The 23,814-nt window shown below is 42.5% G+C and overlaps 2 protein-coding genes across 2 annotated transcripts in view; one reads left to right on the forward strand and one right to left on the reverse strand.

Moving 5' to 3' along the window:
• LOC140302914 (uncharacterized) overlaps positions 1–8,142 on the forward strand; it is a 163,421-nt gene extending 155,279 nt beyond the window's left edge. Inside the window, exon 6 of the transcript XR_011915163.1 lies at positions 8,129–8,142. The gene's annotated coding sequence lies outside the window, so the exon portion shown is untranslated. The remainder of the gene's footprint in view (positions 1–8,128) is intronic.
• The window catches only part of ripor3 (RIPOR family member 3), a 68,069-nt gene that overhangs the window by 6,514 nt on the left and 37,741 nt on the right, over positions 1–23,814 (reverse strand). The window contains exons 4-16 of the mRNA XM_072381445.1: positions 20,481–20,636; positions 17,769–17,847; positions 17,658–17,681; positions 17,511–17,564; positions 17,179–17,328; positions 11,411–11,474; positions 11,288–11,331; positions 7,417–7,542; positions 6,462–6,607; positions 3,756–3,882; positions 3,352–3,488; positions 2,405–2,605; positions 504–582 (exon numbers count right to left, since the gene is read on the reverse strand). Coding sequence (XP_072237546.1) covers positions 504–582; positions 2,405–2,605; positions 3,352–3,488; positions 3,756–3,882; positions 6,462–6,607; positions 7,417–7,542; positions 11,288–11,331; positions 11,411–11,474; positions 17,179–17,328; positions 17,511–17,564; positions 17,658–17,681; positions 17,769–17,847; positions 20,481–20,636 — 1,387 coding nt within the window. The remainder of the gene's footprint in view (positions 1–503; positions 583–2,404; positions 2,606–3,351; positions 3,489–3,755; positions 3,883–6,461; positions 6,608–7,416; positions 7,543–11,287; positions 11,332–11,410; positions 11,475–17,178; positions 17,329–17,510; positions 17,565–17,657; positions 17,682–17,768; positions 17,848–20,480; positions 20,637–23,814) is intronic.

Below are 23,814 nucleotides of genomic sequence, written 5' to 3' on the forward strand. Positions count from 1 at the left end.
GAAAGAAAGTGATTATCTCTTATTCTATGCACATTAAAGTGTGTTTCTTCTTAAAGAGAAGCACTAATTACATATCAGGAGTCTTTCTTTATTGGTCTCAGCTTATTTTCCTGCAGAAAGTGATGAAATAAGTTTTATCTTTAACCCAAAATTCAGATGGTTTCTGCTCACTTAAATCTAAACCTTTTTATCCAAGCAGTTTTCAGATTAGATCGATGTTTTAAAGCAGAATATTTAGTGCTGGAACTCGTCTTCTTTGCAGTAAATTGTTAAAACTGCCACCTGCAAATCAGTTTGATCTATAACTTCAGAGAATTCACTCATTTTAAACTGTGACAGAAACTAAATAAACTGTTTTTGTAGCTTTAGTTTGATTAAAAGCAAAGAAAAAAAGCTGAATTTAACTGCTGCTTTTCAGGAGAGCACAAAGAACACAGATGTGTGCAGATGTCTTGTTGCCTTTAGCTCCAGCTAAGTGTTCGACACCAGCAGGATCCTTTTACCTGCTGCAGAGCCGCGCTCTGGGTCTCAGGATCTGGTTCTCCTGCAGGGTTCTTTCTGAGGATATCCGGAGTGCTGGACCTGCATGAGAGGAAGCAACACAATCACCAACACTTCCACTGTAATCAGTCTCTCATCTGACAGCTACAGCTTTTCTCCATTTGACCAGTAATCAATGTTTTCAGCATATTTACCGTATTTTTCGGACCATAAGACGCACTTAAAATCCTTTAATTTTCTCAAAAATCGCCTTAAAATGCGGTGCATCTAATGTATGGATTAATTCTGGTTCTGCTTTCTGACCTAGAACCGACTTTATGTGGTACACGGTGCTCATAAATCTGTCAAAATGTTGGTGAGCTACAGAGCTGCACTGCTGGATGGATTGAGCATTACGGGCCACCGTAGTCAGGAGCCTGGCGGAGTAATACGATCTGTGCTTCAACATTAAGGTGTGTGCATTCATTCATTCATTTTCTATACCTGCTGCCCCAAAAATGGCTCCTGTTAAGCTGTTCAGAGACATGCTTATGAAGCAGAACAAGTGAGTTGAATAAAGTTTGACTTTTCTGAGTTTTGTTTAATTTAATGCGCTTTATAACCCAAGAAATACGGATTACAGATCTGAATGTCTGTTTTTTGGGGTCATTTTTGCCTTTATATGGGCAGCTGGAGTGAGAAGGTGATGAGAAAACGGTACGGAAAGGGGGGGTTTGACCAGGTGAGGCCTCATTCTGACCCTTGGATGTGCCTGATTTGTGCCCGATCTTCTTACCCTTCCTGCCTTATAACGGCTTGAGTCAAGTTAACTTTATTTATAAAGCTCATCTAAACATAGACGGTACAACAACTAATAATGCATATATTTAACAGCCGCATTAAATCAATAACATCAGCAGCTTTTTACCATCTAAAAAACATCAAAGGAAAACTGTCTAAACCAGACTTAGAAAGACTAATCCATGTTTGTCTCCAGCAGGTTGGACCACTGTAACAGCTGCTCACTGGGCTCTAAACGGGCCGTAAGACAGCTGCAGGACATCCAGAACGCTGCTGCTGAGTCCTGACCAGAACCAGGAAATACGACCATATTAGTCCAGAGCTCAGGTCTCTGCTCTGGCTTCCTGTCGCTCAGAGGATAGACTTTAAAACAGCTCAGAGGATAGACTTTAAAGCATCTCTGACATGTTGGAGCCATATGAACCAGCTGGGACTCTGAGGACCTCAGGGAGGCGTCTCCTGGACTCTGAGGACCTCAGGGAGGCGTCTCCTGGACTCTGAGGACCTCAGGGAGGCGTCTCCTGGACTCTGAGGACCTCAGGGAGGCGTCTCCTGGACTCTGAGGACCACAGGGAGGCGTCTCCTGGACTCTGAGGACCTCAGGGAGGCGTCTCCTGCTGGTGCCCAGAGTCAGGACTAAACAAGCTGAGGCTGCCTTTCAGGTTTATGCTCCTAAAACCTGGAACAGTCCTCCAGAAGATGTGAGAAATGCCTCAACTCTGTTTAAATCCAGGCTGAAAACAGTTTATTTAGCTGTGCATATGACAACTGAAAGTATTTATCTGCACTCTTTGCTTTTAATTAAATGATTATTTTTATGTTTTATGGAATGATTTTATGTGCCTTCTTGTGATTTTATGTAGCTGTAAAGCTACTCAACAAATAAACTCGTCTTGCATCATATAAACAACAGTAAAAAAAAAGAGATGGATTTTTAGCATTGATTTGAATAATAAAGAGAAGCAAGTTGTACCATAATTAAGGGGCAGCTCGGTCACCCTGCAGCTCTTTATCTGGGGCATTTAAGAGGTCAGTAAGTTGGAGCCCGTCCATGAAGGCATTTTAGAAATAAACTCAGTCCTGAGCCGAGCAGGGAGCCAGTGGAGGTGTGACATGGTCTCACCTGTTTAAGGCAGCAAGAGAAGCCGTTTTACTCTCTTCTGCTGACGAGGGAGTCTCTAACATGCCCCCCCACTCTGCCTCGTCCGCCTTCTCCTTCATCCTCTCCTGCTCGTCTTCCTCTCCGGGCGACAGCTGAGTCCGACTTCCTCCCAGACTGGAGCCCCGGCTGTGGGTAATGGGGTAGCTGTGAGCCCGGGTGAGGCTGTGGGGGAGTTGAGTTTCATGCAAAAACAGACAGAATATTCACAATGAAGCTGCCTTTAATGACCGTTTGTTTTCTTTACTGTAAAGTTTTAGTTCTGCTCTCTTTCCTGAACATAATTAAGACTAACTGGTGATTTCTGGATAACTTCACATGTCAATAATAATGTTTAACATCTAAAAGTCAGATTCTGGCCTTTATTAGACAGAATGTTCCTTTAATCTTTGTAGGGCAGAAAATCTGGAGTAACTGAAACGATCATAATTATTTTTCACTGTATCCACAGGGATGAAAAACTCTTCTCATTAAACTCTGGACTGAATTCAGCTTAATTCCCCCTAAAGGGAAGAGGTCCTTCTTTAAAGGAGCGGCTCCCACACCTGGAGCTCAGCACCTTCCTCACGGCATCCTGTGGCGTCAGAAGTTTAAAGTAAACACAAAGAAACTGAAGGAGATGCTTTCCACCACATTCAAATGAACCAATGTGAGGAAGCAAAAGGAGCCGAATGTTAAACTCTTCAGTAACAGTCGTTCTATATGCTCTAAATGTCAAATTATAAAAATAATTTAGGATCTTTGGATGTTTTCTGATATTCAAGAGAAAATTTAAAACAGCTTTCACTGAGTGTTGCTGCTTCAGATCCTACATTTGGTTCTATCATCTAAATATAATTAAATTGGTCAGTGAAGACACAGAAAATCGATTCTCTTCTGAGTAAAGCTTCAAACTCGACTCCCGGTCATACCTCTGGGTGAATGGAGCCTGAGGACTCGAAGGGTTGGACAGGTAGCTGAGCAGAGACACGCCTCCTCTGTTATGGCGACTTCTGGACACCAGAGATGGGAGGGAACCCTCTTGATCCCGCAGCTCGTGCACCATCGACTGCAGCAAACCAATATCAATTATCTCAATGTGCCGGAAACTGATGTTAATATTTGTACCGTGAAACAATAGAAATTATCCTTATATGTTAGATTATTCCTCTTTTTACGGACTGCAAACAACTGATTTCACAATAAACTCAGATAATAAAAAGGAACCTGAGCCAAAAGACAAAAGAAATTCAACTAAAATCAAAATAACTTTGTTCAGCTGCTTCGAAATACATCAGAGCTGCTTCTCCCTGTTTGTGTGTGTTTGTGAACTCACAAAGAAGTACTTCTCTGTGAAGGAGGGGGTGCTCGGTGCCGTCCAGCTGTAAACTGAACTCTTTCTGCTGGTAATCGACTGCTTGTTGACGGGCAGCGGCCTCATCCTCTCCGTGCTGTCAAACGGACTGCGCACAAAGACGCAAATGCATGTCAGACATGAACGGAAATGCCTTTTCTTTTAATCCATTTCAAGATATATTCCCTGTGATGGACTGGCGACCTGTCCAGGGTGACCCCGCCTCTCACCCCGCGACCCTCCGACCGACCGACGGATTAAGCGGGGATAGAATATGGATGAACGACCTGTAGGTTTTATATCGTGTTTTGGAAGTAGGATAATATTGTAAAAATAAGACATAAATCAGTGGTTTGTGGATAAATGCCGAATGTATCAATAATAAAAACAGTTGTTGGCTGCAGTCAGGATAAAATGAAGATGAATAAAACAAAATGTCAAGTCAAATGAGTCCCAAACAACCATAAATGGAGCCTGAATATAAGCCGCACTGCACCCTCTCTTTTTAGAAAGAAAATCCATTTTAATCACCGGATTATAAAGATATTTACACAGAAAGATGTTACACAGGAGGATTTTTAAACTACATGCTGCAAATCCTTTTTATCCCGAACAGTTATAGGTAATACCGATGGTTTTAACTTAAATATGTATCGTTAACGCACAAATACGTGGCGTAAATGCTTTTTTCCCCCAAACAGTGTCTGTAACACCGATTGTTTTAACTTAAATACCTATCAGTAACGCACAAATACGTGGCGTAAATGCTATTTTTCCCCCAAACAGTGCCTGTAACACCGATGGTTTTAACTTAAATAACTATCGTTAATGAACAAATACGTGCCTGTAACTGGCTGGTAAAAAAATCCCTAAAACCATCGAAGTCATCTTCCTCAGTGTCCGAATTGAACAGCCTCAGAACTTTACTCACTTCGGTCTCTTCGCTGTCGCCTTTAATTTAAAGCTGCATCATTTGCATTTCTTCGTTTGTTTTCCATGTTGAGGTGAGTACAAATGACCGATTTACAATAATTTAGAGGTGTAAGTGTTTGATTTAACGTACAATTTCACTGGTCTAACGTTACGAGGCAAAATGTGTTTAGCAGCATGAAAAAAAAAGAAAAAAAGATATATTAGTTGCAACGTATCATAAACAGCGGGGCTCAAAGCTTATAGTCTGGAATTTACGGTAAATCCTTTTTGTAATTTAATCTTTATCCGTTTACTATTTTCAGACATTGGTTTTATCAGAATTTGCATTGATCCCGTTCATTATCCCCTTATTGCTGTGCTGTACACATATTGTCTCATTAATATGATGTCAGTGAGCTGAAAAACACAATTTACTGGATGGAAATTACATTCCCAAATCCAAAAAAAGTTGGAATGGTGGGAAAATTTCAGGGTAAACGCCATGAATCTGGCCTTGGAGTTTTATTTAATTACAAACAGCATGAACTCAAGTAGTCTTTTGAACAGGAAACAAACCTCCAGGAGGAAAAAACAACAACTGCGGTGGACATCCTCAAGCAGAAAATGGAGAGAGCTCTTCTCCAGGATTGACTTTAATCTCTGGGAATATCTGAGATTTTAGATCACATCTGGGTAGACGCTTGTTTTATGGATCAGAACAGGAACAGCGGGTGGGCCACATCATAATAATCGTTGCCAGGTTTCTTGGAAATGGGCAAAAACCACCTGAGGTGAACGTATATTCCCTTAATTCCCTTTTCTTATTCACATCTTCCAGCGATGGAAACCCAGCCACTGTCTCAGGTGTTTGCAGGTGGAAATGTTTACTCCTCATTCCACATGTCTCCTGGCATAGGAAAAACAATTTAAGCAGTGTTTGGGAGGTAAAAACCTGAACCAACACAACTTTATCACCTCTTACTGCCAACAACTGGTCATTTAGACCAGATTTATCTCACCGATTATAGAAGTAACTGCAACGTCGGTGGAAATCAGGCCAGTGTGAGTCAGCAGATCATCAGAAGTGTGTATTTCTGCTTTATGAGTGCGTTGCTGGCAGCTTTGTTCCATCTTACAGAGGAAGGTCAACGAAGTGTGGTCCACCTGGCTCCTCTAAAGCCTGAAATGGGATCTGTCGTCTCAGCTCAGAGTGTGTTTGCATGCACTTTGCTGTGTGTGTGTGTGTGAGGGAGATGTACTTTACACTCATTGCATTGGATCAGCTGCTCAGCAACAGCTGGCTCAGGTTAGAGCCACAGAGAGTGAGAAGAACAATCAGTAACAGATTCTGCAGGATGTGCAACACGATAGGCTGGTGTTTGGTTTTGTTTTACTAACTTGAGTCAGAGTTGGTTGTTTAGCGAAGGCTGTTTGCTGTTTTCAGAGAGTCGAACACAGGGAAAATGTTTTCTTTGGTACCTTCTTCTTTGAAGGAGAGGAAGCTTTCTGCTGCTGGTGTACACCAGCTGTTCTGGTCATTAATGTAATATCATGGAGGGCCACGCTCATAATAATAAAGACAAAGGTTCAACTGGCAACAAACCAGTGAGCTTAAATCTTCACTGTCCCATCAGCCCCTCTCCCCCCGGGACAGGACACGCCTCTGCGCTCCCCGCCACGTCGTTTTTGCGCCCCCAGCTCATCAGATCGTGTCACATCAGGTGGTTTCGTGTGCTTTTAAAGTTCATTGTGTCTATTTTTGGGGCGTGTTCTTACTTCCAGGTGACCTCCAGCTGCAGCTTGATGGTCCCCAGCTCCGTTATGTCCACCAACATCAGCTGCGGCCTCGCCACGAAGAAGTCTGCGCTCGCGCACGTTACCATGCCGACCAACAGCCAACCCAAACCCTTCGCCTCCGTCACCTGAGAGAACGGATTTAATGAGCAGCAAGCATACAGAAACACATCTTTCCTGCAGAAGTCTGGAGTAAAGAAAGAAACGATCATACCCTGTAAACAGGATTTTAATGTTGCAGAGGAAACTATTTCAGATATAATCTCTTTTTTCAGCGAATTGCTCCGTGTTTTTTTTTTAAAGAAACAAGTAAAAGTTGCTGAATTAAAGTCTCTGAATACAAAATTTCCATTGAAAACGTGACGTGGTTGATGTATTAAACAGGGCTAACAGAAGCACTTTTATCTGTAACATGTCTGGACTATGAAAATGTCATTTAAACGGGAATTTCCATTAGAATTAGAGAGCTTCTGCTTTATTTCAGCTGTAAATGGCTCCTGTGAAATACAGACAGCTTTGCCTTCTCTGCTGTATCATTCACTCGTTTATAATCCTTCAGTATTTGTGATGCCTGTCAATAGGAGGAAGTGTTCCTCACTTGGAGAATGGTTGGAGAATCCTCCAGAACGATGTCGCTTCTCTGTTTCTTTACTCGCTGCATCAAATATTGAATATCTTTATATTTTCTAAATACGATAAAGTTGTGAGTGAAGACACTGAAAATCATTTAATATAATAATATAATAATAATTAAATAATAACATCCAAAGATCTGATACTGAAAATCATTTATTTTCATTTGTTTTTGTTTAAGGGTTTAAACAAATGCATGTGCTCGTGCATGTGCTCGTGCATGTGCTCGTGCATGTGCTCGTGCTCGTGCATGTGCTCGTGCTCATGCTCGTGCATGTGCTTGTGTGTTGGCGTGTCCTCGAACCTTGATTTCAAAGTTGTGGTGTATGTGCGGCAGGAAAACCATTTCCTCCTCCTCCCAGGACTGAGTGTCGTCTGATTCAATCCTGCCTCTGATCCTCCACCGCTGCCGGTCCAAACGCACCACCACCTGGTCATGTGACACCACCGAGACATGACATCATCACCCACTGGTCATAACAGAATAAAATGGCCTTCGAAAGGAAGTCAACCATGTTTTAAGGTGGAAAAATGACCACAAATGAAGGTTAAAAGGTCTCAAAATAAACATTTTTCATCAGGATTATAAGCTGTTAGGGATAAAGCGAAAGGTTTATTTATGCAAGTGGAACTTAATTTAATCTGCAGCAGGACAATAAGCCCCAACATACAGACAGAGGTCCTGCAACAGATCGTCTGAAAACACGAGTCTGGCATTTGTATATTATACTAAAGCACATCTGGTTCAGTTTAGAGCACAACAGCACACTTACAAGATCAATTACGAGTGCTTAAATCACATAATTAGACATTTGCTCCATATTTCAGTGAACGATTTACACTTTTGGTGCCATTACTTTAACTTTACAGCTAATATTCACTGGATTTTCAAGGATTAAAAGTGCCAAACACAATAATTACTGAATAACAGTGGAACAGCTGTCTGTTAGAGAGCCGGTGTTTAGTTTATATTGGTGCTCCTCCATGTTAACACATCAGTAACACATCTTATATAGTTTAAAGCTCTGGAGAAAAGATGCGTCTTTATGTTTAACGCCAGTCAACTCGCCTTTTCTGCTCCTCTTTCTGGTGGGAGGGATTAAGGTGTGAGGAGAGGAGTACAAATGAGGGGATAAATCAGGGACCATCATTGTTTTTTTTTTTTACATTCTAACTCATAGTTCCAGTAAAAACTCAACAATTCTTATTTTCATGCAGTTCTCCAAAGTGTTAAACCAACAGAATGACCTAAATGTTACACTCCATAGCTTTAAACAACCCAGATTTATATAAACTGAATAAAACGAGCTTGTTTTTAGAGGCTCTGCAACATGAAGTTGTTGAAATAATGAAAATAATCACCAGTAAAAATAAAACGAGCCCCAGTGCGCAACATTTGAGACGATCTATCGGCAAAAATATGCAAATTCAGGTTGTCAAACCAGTTAGTTTTAAATAATAATCATAAAATTAGTTAAATAAGGAGGCACATGGCCTCATAAATGTGAGAATTACATCTAAAAAAATGTTTTTTAAAAGGTTTCCATATCATTAAAGTTCTTAAAGCCTGAAATATCCCCTCAGAATGAAACATGAACTGCTAACTATACCTCTGACTGTGTAACACGAACAGATGAATAACAACAGGCTGTTAGTTTCAGTGATAGAGGAACTTTAAAGTCTATCATCTTCATTATTTCATGGATTGTGTGCCAAAATACATCTGAATTAAACTCTTCTTGAATGCTTTAACAGCTAAATTATTTCTATGAATTAATCCCAAAACATAAAGGGTCACAGGGGCCTATCCCAGCTGCCATTGGACGAGAGGCGGGGACCTTGCACAGGCCCTAACATGACCGTTTTTACACAGTGAGAGGAAGCAAACCCTCTAATGCACGGGGAGAACTCCGGTCCAGCTGGGATTCGAACCGGGAACCTTCTTGCTGGGAGGCAACAGTGCAGCTTCATGACATACGATTCTGTCAGTGGTGTAGAGCTATGTGAAAAGAAGGACTGTTGTGTTTTCTTTACATCAGAACCGGCAAGTTGCATCCAAAATGCTGTGGGACACCTTCCTCGCCCCTCCACCATGGTGGTTGTCATTTTAAAGCAGGCAGGAGGTGCAGTTTGAAATGTCTGGATGTTGCTGCATCTTATGTTTCTGTTTATGCATTCAGCAGATGCTTTTATCCAAAGCGACTTACAGGTAGGCAGATAGGGTAAGGGGGGGTCTTGCCTAAGGACCCATACTGGAGAGAGTACCTTTCATGCAGGGGATTTGAACCCAGATCTCCCACATGTAAGGTGGTCATACCGCTACACTATCCTGTCCAAAGCGACTTACAAATGAAGATATAACAGCTCTATAAAAAGCTAACAATAAGCTACATAGAAGGAACCCAGGAGTCCGACTCTGTCAGAGGGGACAGAGTAGAGATAGGGTGCAGGCATAGAAGGAAGTGCAGAAAGATAAAGTGCAGAGATAGAGGGGGGAGGGAAGTACAAGGTAAGTGCTGGGATAGGAGATGCTCTCTGAAGAGCTGGGTTTTCAGGAGCTTCTTGAAGATAGACAGGGACGCCCCTGTTCTGGTAGCGCTCGGTAGGTCATTCCACCATCGTGGGACGACACATGAACAGAGTTTGGATTGTCTTAGGCGTGGTGTAGGAGCTGCTAGACGACAATCCTGGGACCAACGGAGGGACCCAGTTGGGACAGAAGCCTTTGCAAGAGCATTCAAGTAGATGGAGCCGCTCCATTAAGCTCTTTGTAGCTAACATCAGGGACTTGAACCTGATGCGGGCGGCTAAGGGCAGCCAGAGGAGCTCAATGAACAGAGGGGGGGCGTGTTCTTTTAGGCTGATCCAAGACCAGACGCACCGCCGCGTTCTGGACCATCTGCAGAGGTTTCACAGCACAGGCTGGAGACCAGTTAGGAGACCGGTTAGGAGACCAGTTAGGAAACCAGTTAGGAGAGCAGTTAGGAAACCAGTTAGGAGAGCAGTTAGGAAACCAGTTAGGAGACCAGTTAGGAGACCAGTTAGGAAACCAGTTAGGAGAGCAGTTAGGAAACCAGTTAGGAGACCAGTTAGGAGACCAGTTAGGAGACCATTTAGGAAACCAGTTAGGAGACCAGTTAGGAGACCAGTTAGGAGAGCAGTTAGGAGAGCAGTTAGGAAACCAGTTAGGAGAGCAGTTAGGAAACCAGTTAGGAGAGCAGTTAGGAAACCAGTTAGGAGACCAGTTAGGAGACCGGTTAGGAAACCAGTTAGGAAACCAGTTAGGAGACCAGTTAGGAAACCAGTTAGGAAACCAGTTAGGAGACCAGTTAGGAGACCAGTTAGGAGACCAGTTAGGAAACCAGTTAGGAAACCAGTTAGGAGACCAGTTAGGAGACCAGTTAGGAGAGCAGTTAGGAGACCAGTTAGGAAACCAGTTAGGAAACCAGTTAGGAAACCAGTTAGGAAACCAGTTAGGAAACCAGTTAGGAGACCAGTTAGGAAACCAGTTAGGAAACCAGTTAGGAGACCAGTTAGGAGACCAGTTAGGAGAGCAGTTAGGAGACCAGTTAGGAGACCAGTTAGGAGAACAGTTAGGAAACCAGTTAGGAGACCAGTTAGGAGACCAGTTAGGAGAGCGTTGCTGTAGTAAAGGTGGGAGATGACCATGGCCTGCACCAGGAGCTGGGGGGCATGTTGGGTCAGGTATGGTCTGATCTTTCTTATGTTTAGTAATGCAAAGCGGCACGAACGAGCAACCGAGGTAACGTGATCTTTGAAGGTTAGTTGGTCACCAATCATGACACCCAAGGTTCTAGCAACCTTTGATGGAGCAAGAGAGGGATTCAGTTTGGATGCAGATGCTTATGTGGTGGACATAAGCCTTTGCAGGAGCCTTCAAGTAGATGGAGCCGTTCCATTAAGCTCTTTGTAGCTAACATCAGGGACTTGAACCTGATGCGGGCGGCTAAGGGCAGCCAGAGGAGCTCAATGAACAGAGGGGGGGCGTGTTCTTTTAGGCTGATCAAAGATCTTACGGTAGATGCTGGACTTCAGGCTCCACATCTTTCCTGTGCAACACATTACTTTAATCTGATTCCTGCCACCTTCTTCCACACAGAGAGGCGTCTTTTTGTTTCAAATGAAGTTTTCTGTCCCAGAACAGTGAAGCTCACCTCGTATTGGTCTCCGGGGCAGAGTCGAGCGAAGCCAATGAGTCCTGAAAGTGAGAACACATGTTTGGAAGAACGCCTGAGGGATAAATGCGATAACCTGCCTCCGTGTGTGCGAGCACCCACCCTTCATTTTGATGTGCAGCTCTCCGAGGAGGATTTCTAAATCTCCCTCCATGGCCGACATGTCCTGCACAGAGCAGACGAAACAGAGGACAAAACAAATGAGTCCATGTTGGGCTGTCAGCACATCTCATGTTTTTAAAATGAGGAAAATCAGTTCAATGTGACACTTTTCTCCGTTGATAACAGTGGAAATCAGAAGGTTTCATAATAAATTAGCTACAACAGCAAATATCTGATTTACAAAACAACATTTCAGTGTCAGACTTCATCACATTTTCAGCCATGTTACTCATTTATTCTTCCACTGCAGCCACTGTATCAGAGGAAAATATGGTACTCTGACATGATAAATCAGAAGTTATAGATTAAATGATAGTTTAAGGGTTTCGTTGAGTCATTTGTTTTAGTGTTAATCTTCTATGTTTGGGATTCCAGTCGACCTTATTTCTGTTTTATGCTGAAAGAAGCACATTAGTTAGCTTTACTTCCTGTTTTAATCATTAGAACTTGTGTCCTTGAGCGCTGTGTTTCTGTTTCCAGTCGAATTGTCTATTTTAGTATCTGCACAGCAGCCAAAATAAGAGCTGTTTGTATTCTCTAAAGACAGGAAAGGAGCTCCAATGCTTCCTAAATTATTTCCTTTAGCATAGCAAACACCGGACCATCCTCTGTGAGGAAAAGGAGATGATTCCATCCCATAGTTACGCAGACAGAGCCTGTCGCAGCTTCTGTTTGGCGGGAGGCAGGATGCCACATATGCATGAGTAGAGCTCCACACAGAAAGGCCACAGCCGGGATTTGAACCAGGTATGATGTAGATTTAGTTAAAAAAAAAAAAGACATTTAGCTTAGGAACCAACATTTCACCCGAACGGTGGGACTATATTCCTTAAATGAAGGAGTTTTCAGGCCCAGAATGACAACAGAAGTGTTTCCGTGACAACAAACACAATGTAAACACAGTAAAAACACAGAAAATATAAAACATGTAAATTAAATTCATCCATTAAAATCTGCACCCTAACGTAGAACTGATGGCTGCGAGTTTCTGTCCATGTCGTCTACAGACAGTTCACCTGAGTTACCTGCCGACGCCGTGTGTGACATCATCAGCCAAGCTGTTGCCAAGCAACAGAAACAACACCCCGGATCTCTAAAGATTTCAACCACACCTCCTTCTGCTATTCTCAGCGGATCTTTAACATAATGTCTTGGGATTATTAAAGTATTATTGAACTGAATTGAATATTTGTTTGGAGCAGGACCGACTTTCAGTCGATTTATGATGTCACACATCGCGCTCTCACTGTCTGGGTTCTTTTGGAGGATAAATGTATTTGTGGTTAAGTGAATGAACCTCACAGAACGAGCCTCGAGATACGGAGGAATGTTGCAATACTCTCCATAAAGGATGCAGTGGGCAGCTTCTGGGTATATAGGACAGGTGTAGGTAGCAAACACTTCAACTCCTTATGGCCTCTTATTACAAAAGTAACTGATAAAAGATTAAAAATACATCTGAAAATACCCAGACGATTGAAAGAAAATGCTATAAATATAAATTTTGACTGAATGAAAGGAAACGTTCCAGTCAAACAAAGAGTAAAAGTCTAATGAAACACACACACACACATAGCTGTAAAATCAAAATTAATGATTAAGGTTCTCCACCAAAACAAGTCAAATGCATTTTTAATGATGAATTCTTGGAAAAGAGCTTGAGATTACAACAACAAACAGCAGATGAAGCAGCATGTGTGGAGCAGCCTGTGTGGGCTCATGTGGCAGAAGGTCACACTGAGAACAAAATGGTTAATTTATGAGCATCTTGGAATTTGTAAGCCCTAAACTGCCCTTTGAGCCAGTGCCGCCTCATGGATGCAGATGCATTCGATTCGGCACCATCTGAGCACAGGCAGCTATATCATCTATAATGTTAAAGGCACCTATTTATTAGCAGGGTAATAAGAGGATCCAGAACCTTAAAAACCTGCATCCCAGGTCAGCTCTCAGGTCTTTGGGTCCTGCAGACCTTTGAGGACCTCTTTAACATAAAAAACAGCATCTAAAATATGCCTTTATGTGAATCCAGACATAACATTTCAGGTATCTAAATACGTTTAAAAGCATCAGAATTATTAACCTGACATGACCACAGGTTGTAGCGAAGCAAACTTTAGTCATTAATCAGCAGATCAGTCAATAATGTGCTGAAAAAAGCAGCTCTCTGGGATACACAGCTAAATTATAGGCTTTTTAACAATGATTTAGCATTATAACCGCGCCACTTTAAAATAAATCATTTTGGGATGGTGTATAGCTCAACTGGTTAAGATGGCGTCTCATGTACAGAGTAGGGCAGATTTTTGATTGTATCGATACCGCGATATATATATATATCGATCTTTTGTTTCCCGATAAAGTATCGATTTTTCAATTTTTTTAGTAAACTTTATTGAAAAGTCAGGCATTATATACAAAACAGTGATGAATTAGTTCATAAAAATGTGATATTAAGTGCATAGCTTAGTGGTTTTGATGGCTTTTCTGTTTATAGAAAGTAGGATTGTTGTAATTTATTGTTTGAGCTCCTTCTCAAAGGTTAAAAAAGATGGTTTGTGATCAGAGAATTTGGATTTGTGTTTATGATATTTAGCAAGTAAAACAAGCAGGTTGATGATGTAATATTCACAACATAAACATGAGTCTGAAGACACGTTTGTTTGTTTCCGTTTGTCTGGCGGTGTCCTTCCGGGTCAAAGGTCGGACCACCGTCCAATCAGTGACGATTCATGTCAAATCACACTGTTCCTTTAACATCTTTCAGAAAATTATGTGTATTAAATCGAATCGAAGGCTTAATGCCGTGTATCGTATCGTATTGTGAGATTAGTGTATTGCTACAGCCCTACATGTGTTCAACTTTTATCTGTGAGAATATTATAATATTATACTTAAAATGCCACACTATCAGGTCAGTGAGGAGGCCCAACTGTTTTCTAACTTTGATCTCTAACCTACAAAGTGACCGTTTTATCTGAGAGGAAATAAATAAAACTCAGCTTTTACAGTACACTGAAGACATGTTTGTTTGTTTCCGTTTGTCTGGCGGTGTTTCTGTTGTCCTTCCGGTTCAAATGATGGACCATCAGTCCAATCTTTCAGAAATTATGTGTATTAAATCGTATCGAATCGAATCCTATAAAATCGAATCGAATCATTGGCTGAATGCCGTGTTTCGTATCGTCAGGTATCGCTACAGCTCTAGAACAGAGGCTGTCCTCCATGCAGCTGGCCTGGTTTGGAGTCCCAACCTGGGGCCCTTTGCTGCATGTCTTCCCCTAATTCTCTGCTCCCTTTACCCACCGAATAATGGTGTCCAAAAACCTTTAAAAAAACCCTAAACATTACTAAATCTAATGGATTAACTTGAGCAGTTACAGGACATAAACTTTATGTTTGTATCATCCTCGGAGCTAAATGTTAAAGAGTAATGACGCCTTAACGGGAGGCTTTAAGTTGTTTTTTTCATTATCTTCACACGTTTGATTAATTATGCCGTTTTCAAAATGTAAAACTCTGAACAGATTGGAATGATCATATGTTTTTAAAGAGGTAACATACGCTCTTAGGAAACTTACGAACAGCAGTAACTCATGCCAAAACCAAAGTGAGATCTAAAGTGCAGCCTTTTGAACTGGCTCGTAAATCTCTGTATCAGATAAAAAGGACCATTCTGGAGTCTAATCATATCTTTTTAACTGAAAAATGTGGTTTATCTGGTGGAGAAAAGCCAGAATGTTGCTTGCTCAGACAGACTCGTGTGTAGAAAGATGCTTGTGGGGTCATCTGGCTCCAAAGCATGAGAAATAATGAATAATACATGAGGAAATAACAAGGACTGCGATGGGCTGTGTCCTCTGGAGAGATCATCATTCCAGTTGATATTTAATCGTGCAACAAATAGCTGTTTGCTGCTGTATTAATATTTAAAAAATTACAAAAAAACCAGCTTTTTTACTTAGAGGCACAAATGAGAAAGTTGTCTTTGAACGCACCACCATGCTGGCACAGCCAGAGTTAACGCAATCTTAAGTGTCTATTAATCATGCATTATATCAATAGATTTTAATATATTAACCATCTATTAAACATGTAAACACCCTGTTATGATCCACTTACAGATGTGTGAATGATCAAGAAATTAGGCTCAAGCTGATTCTAGTTGTTTCAGGTTTTTCAAAGATAGTAAAAAAAAGAAGCTGACCACTCGGATGTAAGATTTCACCCACAATCTAAAATCTAACTCACATGGAGGCCATGACTTACTCCACAACTCCTGCAGCCCACTTAAACCTGAGAGGGTTTACTGGAGGAGCACTTTGGGGGTTCATGAACCTCAGAAACTTGCAGTGTTTAATGACTTTGTGTGAGGTCAGCAGACACAGATGTCAGTGTCACTGCTAACAGTGCAAACCTCTCTCTGAAAACCCAGTGGTCGGTCGGTTTAGTTGTGAAACCGACACATAAGTGCCAGAACTTTAAAGGCGACATGGTGAAATATAACAAAAGATGACGTGAAAGGAGTAGTGAGGAGAGGAGAAGATGTGAACATGTGTGAGAGGCTGGAGCAGACAGACAAATGACTCCTCAGTTTTCTGCTAATGGTCCTTATCCTGCAGCTGCAAACAGAAAGATCACAGTGGGACCATCATTTACACACTGGACCTGCTTATTTGGAAACATTATGACCATTAAAGGGCGAGTGTTGGGCCTCTGCTTTGTGGTGATAATGGATTAGTGGTTAAAACTGTTTCCATAACAGTTTAAAGAGGTTTTCAGGGTGTTTTAAAGGCAGGGAGAATGACCTGGATGGCACAAAGAGAATATTCATCACATATTATTCTCCCTCTGAAGTGAAAGGGATAACATGTAGACTATGAAGCTGGCAGAGTCTGCATTCTTGCCTCACCCAGCTGCTGATGAGGCAAACTATAAGCTGCTGCTGGTGACTGATAAGTCCCCCGTGGGAGAGGAGAAGGCAGAAATTAATTAATGTCTAAAGAAGCAACCCAACTGCATGAGTTAGAGCCTCGGCTGGTCACAACATGCCAAGGCTGCTAATCCCCTGTATGAGACTGAAAAGTCAAGACAGGGCGCACATAATCATCTCCTATTGACTCCCACTGTAAGTTCAAGGAAAGAAAAGGTGGTCAGCAGTTAAAAACTAACTGTAGAAACAACTAGACTCTGTTCAGGGATCAGAGACAGCGCACCGACTCCATGTTGTTTCACATAACTGTGTTTAGTTCTGGGTGAGCTCAGCCTGCTGCACACATGCCGACATCGTGGCACATCAGTGATTCATGTTTTACACCTGACCTGCATTTCAAACCTGCCGAAACATACCGCTACACGTGTTGTGAGTCTTTAATGGGAGTATTTCCACCTGCCTGACTGGAACGAGCTGCAGGTGCTGGTGTCCTCCCTCTGCGGGGCTGTCTAGTTGCTGGGAAACAAGGTCTCACTTCTGACCGATTCGGTGATATTGGTGAGTATTTTTATACGAGATATAGCTGTTTGCTGCTGTATTAATATTTAAAAAATTACCAAAAAAACCCAGCTTTTTTACTTATTTGAGCCACAAATGAGAAAGCTGTCTTTGAACGCACCACCCAGCTGGCACAGTCAAAGTATTTTTATACGAGGTTCCCCTCACCTAATATCAGGTTTTGGTACAAACACACACACTTTAACTCCCAGAGTACCTGCAGACTGTGTCTGTGGTTGCGGCCGAGCTCCAGCAGACTCTCCCTGGAGGCTCTGGAGGACGGGGACAGCGAGAAGGCTCTCTTCATGTTGACTGCTCCCTGACACAATCTCCACTGAATACAATACGTTTCGTACAACTCGTCCACCTGCACAACAAAAAGACAATTCATTTCCTTACTTTCCCTCAATCGCAGCTCTATTTAAATCACTTAAATCGCAGAGATTTGCAAATCTCAACCCATTGGGGTGGGATAAACCTGGTGATTTTGAGAATAATATGAATGAACGTCTCCTTAAACCAAGAGATAAGCCAAAAGGATAGGTTCACCTTGCTGATCTGAAACTCCAGTCGTCGTATGTATCTCTCCAACGCTCTGATCTCCTAATAAAGAAGAAATATATGATGAGTCGGATGTGTTTATGGAAGAATAAAGAATGTAATGTGGTTAATCTGTAATAAATGAAAACATATCACCTTCTCCAGGTCGTAGAGAAAGGCCTGGAAGCAGAATAAAAGCATCCTCATTATCATTGTTGGCAGTAAAAACACAGTATTTTACAGTTTCTTCCCCTTGTGTCTCCTCACCAGTCTGGAGTTTCTCTTGGTGTCTCTCTGCTGTGAGGACAGGAAGTCCATCTCTGCCTGGTGACCCTCCAGATACTCCCTGCACACATCAGTCATATCAGCAAGGTGAGGGGAATATAAAACAGACCTGGAGCAGCCAGCTTCACCTCCCAGGACATCAGTGGAGGAATTCCAGCCCCTGAACGCATTCAACAGTAATCTTCAAAGTGTCTTAAAGTTCCAGTGAGTCACATTCGGTTCGTTCTACTGGCATAAATACAATAGTTAGTGTAGAATTATATCCTGTCACACCTTTCCTCACTTTGCTCTCTTTTTCCTCCTGTTTAATTTCTCAAATGATTTTATGTCCATGTGACATTATTGTGGTTATTAACTTGTGTTTCCCTGTTCCAGCAGGTATCCTTTGAATGGTGTTATGGTGTTTTTCCCCCCTCTTTTCCCTCTTTTCTGTCTTCTCAAACCCCAGCTGGTCGAGGCGGATGGCCACCCTTCCTGGTTCTGGTTCTGCCAGAGGGTTCTTCCTGAGTCTGGTTCTGCCAGAGGTTTCTTCCTGGTTCTGCCAGAGGTTTCTTCCTGGTTCTGGTTCTGCCAGAGGTTTCTTCCAAGTTCTGCCAGAGGTTTCTTCCTGGTTCTGGTTCTGCCAGAGGTTTCTTCCTGGTTCTGCCAGAGGTTTCTTCCTGGTTCTGTCAGAGGTTTCTTCCTGGTTCTGGTTCTGCCAGAGGTTTCTTCCTGGTTCTGGTTCTGCCAGAGGTTTCTTCCTGAGTCTGGTTCTGCCAGAGATTTCTTCCTGGTTCTGGTTCTACCAGAGGTTTCTTCCTGGTTCTGGTTCTGCCAGAAGTTTCTTCCTGAGTCTGGTTCTGCCAGAGGTTTCTTCCAGAGTCTGGTTCCGCCAGAGGTTTCTTCCTGAGTCTGGTTCTGCCAGAGGTTTCTTCCTGGTTCTGGTTCTGCCAGAGGTTTCTTCCTGGTTCTGCCAGAGGTTTCTTCCTGGTTCTGGTTCTGCCAGAGGTTTCTTCCTGGTTCTGGTTCTGCCAGAGGTTTCTTCCTGGTTCTGGTTCTGCCAGAGGTTTCTTCCTGTTAAAGGGAGTCGTTCCTTTCCACAGTCCCTCAGGCTCAGGACGGGAGATTGGACTGAAGACAAGTTCTGGTCCAATCTGTTGGTTTCCTTAGCTCGGATATTATTTTTGAATTGGCTCCATATGAATTAATTGGATTATGATTACAATGAATTGAATTCCAATTGGCTTGAATTGGACTTTATTATTTAAGTGCCTTGAGATGACAATTGTTGTAATCTGGCACTATATAAATAAAATTGAATTGAATTGAATTGAATATCCGAAAACACAGCTTCCTTGCTCCTCTGCCTTTTTTCTACAGTAGCTCAGAGAGGACAAACCAGATGGCTCAAGATTCAGTCAATCTTTTGCATTTTTCATGCCTCGGGTCCAGTGTAAGAGAAGGCGGGTGGAGTTTGGTTGGTTCTGAGACTCTATACCAACAATCCAGAACATTATTATACACTAGTCATCTCTTTACAATAGCACCTGGCAGGAGGTGGGCTTGTATTAGGCAGGAGGTGGACATGTTGTGTGAATTTGATGAGTTGGAGGCAGGAAAAAATGGGCAAAGATAAGGATTTGAACTCAATAAATGCAGCTTTTGTTGGATTTTCCCAGTAGAACACGGACATATGGGCGAAAGCTTCTCCATGTTCTCTGGTCCAACTTAATGCTGGTTCAGCACTGAAGAAAGAGGCCTGGCCTCACCTTTCTTTTACATCATGTCGATTGGCTATGACTCCATATGTGTCCGTTACCTGGTGAAGACACCAGGATGCATTGTGGGAGTGTGGCTTTGGGCATTTATCACCTGCCTAAACCTGAATATTGTAGCGCTTTGGGGGGAGTATCTGGACGAAGACTTCCCAGCATGCATTGTGACACCATGTTTGTGAAGTAATAGTTTTGTTTGAGTGTGTTTTAAGTTACTTAAAATAGCTATTCTTTGTGCAGTAGTCAGTGTTGTGGTGTTTTCATACATGTTTTATTGGATTATTCTCACTGTTATGATAGAAAAACATCAAACCATGAGTGAAAGTGCTCATCCAGATAGTGACGGCCTGGTCTTGTGTGGTTAGGAGAAGCTGTGGTGTTCAATAAAAGCTTAAATTACTTAACTCCAGGTTGCCCAAACACACATCTTCATAAAACTCAACTCCCTGATGGCTCTGGCCTCTTTCAGCAGGATAACGCACCCTGCCATGCTGAATAAAATGGCTCAAGAACCATATGAGGAGAAGCAATTGCAAGGTGTTGCCTTGGCCTCCAAATTCTCCAGATCTCAATCCAACTGAGTAAATTTAAGATGCGCTGTATGAACGAATCTGATCCACGGAGGCCCAACCTCACCACCTAAAGGCCTGAGAGGATCTGAGCCCCTGCTGCAGCATACCTTCAGAGGTCTGGCGGCTTTCAGGCCTCCACAGGTCAGGGTTGCTTTGGCAGAGACCCTTTATCTCTGGAAGAGGTGACACTGAAAGGAATTTCTGTCCAGCGGCTGCGAGTCTAACTGTGTGCGAGCTCCACTTCAACCAGTGAGAGGAATACTTGTCGTGATGCATTTTGATGTTGCTATCCGAGTAATTCCTTCACTGCCTTATTTCTTTGTGTCAGTAAACATTTCGCAGTACGCTTCATGTCAAAGTTCACATACTTAAGTCCTTTGCGAAGTGCCAGAAAGATCCTGTCGACCTGCTCGGGCTGCAGAGACCAGATAGATCCAGACCCTCTGCGCGGGGAGAGGTGCATCCTGGGAGATTTACCTCCCGTCATGGCTTTGGAGCGAAGAGAGTTTCGCACAGAGGAAGACCTAAAAACACAGACACACAAGAGGAACAGTGGTTATATTATCGTCTGACAGCAGATAACAAGCCTCGGTGTCAGTGAAGTTCAGTTTGTTATCGGATGGGAGTCGTTTCAAGGGGAGGAGCCAGACAAACAGCTGCAGAATATGACACTTTTACCATCCATTTCACAGCTAATGTGGTCGCTTAAGCTCCGATTTGGTCGGAAAACATTTCTAAATAAAAACAAAACCTCCTTTTTATGGAACAGTGTTGACATGTGGAAATAATGTGGACAAACATCAGCACAGTATTACCCAGGTACTCACAGGCCTCAGGAAGCGTAAAGTTGAAACGATAAAAGAACATCGATGCATATTCTGAGGTTTAATCACGACATCCAGCAGGACTTTAAAGGAAATGTGAGTCAGTGAGAGGCTTCTTTTGTCCCCACAACATGTTTAAGGAGCGCTGAGCCAGGAGAAGGAGACACTCAGAGGGTCCACATGATGAAATTAACTGGATTACAGCTACAGTTGGGTTCTGCTCCTTATCTGAGGGTAATTATCCTTGGATATATGGCGGTGAATGAATGGAATCACTGGCACAAAGCATGTCCTACCCCGGTACCATAGGTGGCGCTGTCCCCATTTCAGCTATCGCTAATAGAGCCACTTCCTGTTGACGTCTTCACCGCCAACAACAACAAACTCAGGCATTCAGAAAGATGGCGAACGCAGAGCGAGATGAAGCTGCGTCCCTCTCCATCTGTGATGAGCTGGTTATGGCACAGACGATGCACAACGGCGCATTCTCCATCGCGTTGTTTCTTTCTTTCTGACGGTGTAGGTACCAGATGTGCCACTCGTAAAAAAACTTTTTTCAGTACAAAATGTATTTGGAAACTGAGCTAATCATGTCAGCATTTCTATAAAAGTCACAAAAACAACAGCTAAGAAAACAAAGTAGTGAGTTTACGTTTACCCCACTATTTACATTTTATGAATGAAGTATTTTTTGCCAATATGAGGTTTAATTTAATTTGATAGAAACTCCAACTTTATTACAAACTACACTGCGTCCCATTTCATAAGAACCAGATGTGCTCGGGGGTCAAGTCCCTTTCGAAAGATAATGCTGGATTTCTTTGTAAAAGCCGTCCATGTTTCCTACGAAGAAAACGACTTCAATAGGTTGTTTTTTTTACTACTTCAATAAGTTGTCCGGACCAATCACATTCCCTTACGTCACCGTGCCAACGTCCAGCCAATCATAGACTGTGATGTCACTAACAGGCGCAGGGCCCCGAGCACAAGTAACCCGATCCGATCTGTTTTTTGTCAGATTAAGGTGTCTACATGAGCTGAATAACTCAGTCTTATTGTAATTTAGCCATTAATCCGATCCGATCCGGTTTGACGGGAGATGAACTGGTCTTCTGACTCTGAATTCATGTGAATAATGTCTGTAACAAGCTCTGGAATTTCAGGTTCATTAGCCATGATGTGTCGACTGAGGCAGCTGAGACTACATGCTCTCTCTGGTCCTCTCACATCGCATTTCCCTGCTGTTCCCTTGGTCTCAGGCCAAGTATGAAAACTTTTCATAAGAGTCATTGTTCAATATTGGAAAAATATAACCTGCTGAGTTGGGAAAACATGATTAGATGTATAAATCTTTGTCTTATTTACAAGACTTCAAGTGGCTTTACTTCTCTGCTCAGTGTGTCAACATAAGAAGAGATGCAAGAGGCTCAGTGAGGGGAGATTGTGTCATTCCTCTTAGGAAAAGCTCATTGGGTCAGTCTGCCCTCTGTAAAAGCTGCACGAGATTGTAACTCAGTCCCAGAAACTCTAAAACCGAGCAGTAAAAATTCCCTGAAAGAGCTGCTATCACCTTTTATTCTGTTTTCAGGGCGACTCTGTGACACTGAGATGAAATACAACCTTCTGTTTATTAATGTGCATTGTCCCTGTCAAACAAACTAATAAAATTGAATTAAAGATTCTCAGTCAGCACTGAAAACACCAGGCTCATTAAATGTTGACTTTTTGCCTGTTGAAACTCGTAAAATGTGAGTTCAGCTCGATGCAGAGCTGAGGAGCTCTGACTAAACACCGTGTCACGTGACGCGGGCCGGTGCTGCGTCAGATTAAACCGCCTCTGATGATTTAGCTCTTCCCTGATTGGCTGATGTGCGTGATGTGAGAAACTGGGTACTCCGGCTTCCTCCCACCGTCCAAAAACATGCATGTAGGTTAACTGGTGTCTCTAAAATTGTCCCGAGGAGTGAGTGTGAGCGTGGACTGGTGACCTGTCCAGGATGTACCCCGCCTCTCGCCCAATGATCACTGGGATAGGCTCCAGCCCGTGACCCGACCGACAGATTAAAGGGGAACTACGGTATTTTTAAACCTGGACCTTATTTCTGGCATGAAATACGTTTATCTACTCACCGAGAACAGTTTGGTGAAAGTCGGCGTCCTTCAGAAGATATTTAGATAACTGGAGATCCATATAACGGAGTGAACGGGGCTTAGAGGATGCAGCCTCTAAATAAGGCATTATCTGTCTTTATTTCACCAATACTTTAAGAAGAATGAATGAATGAACGTGTGCTATAGCTCTGTTAGCTCATAGCTGCTGTTATGTGGCTACTTGCAGCTAAAGGAGAGCTAACGGAGGGATTTCTACACAGGCACTCTACTGGAAAAGAAAACAAAATGGAATGAAATCCAGAAAAAAAACAGACAAAACTAAACCACAGCCCACAAAATCCACAAATCCTAACAAAAACCCGATTTTAGCACTAATTATACCTAAACAAACATGCATTAATGTGTCTTTATTTCTGTCTGATCTCCATAAACTTTATATTCCATCCGGTACTCTACCTGATGATATTCTGACGTCAAACGTAAAAATAAGGCATTATCTGTCTTTATTTCACCAATACTTTAAGAAGAATGAATGAATGAACGTGTGCTATAGCTCTGTTAGCTCATAGCTGCTGTGTTGTTGTTATTGGAAGCTATCGGGGGGCTTATAGAGGGCTTTCTAAACACTCAGCTACTGGGATGATGTCATCGACGCCCCCCTGCAGCACAGTTTATTCACTCCGGTAAGAACGTCCATCTTACTCAAAGTCATCGTTCATGTTGTCAAAATCTGATAAATATCCTGCCATGTTGCACAAAACTATCA

Source organism: Leuresthes tenuis, unplaced genomic scaffold (genome assembly GCF_036924035.1).
Source record: "Leuresthes tenuis unplaced genomic scaffold, fLeuTen1.0.hap1 SCAF_3, whole genome shotgun sequence".
Taxonomy (NCBI): Eukaryota; Metazoa; Chordata; class Actinopteri; order Atheriniformes; family Atherinopsidae; genus Leuresthes; species Leuresthes tenuis.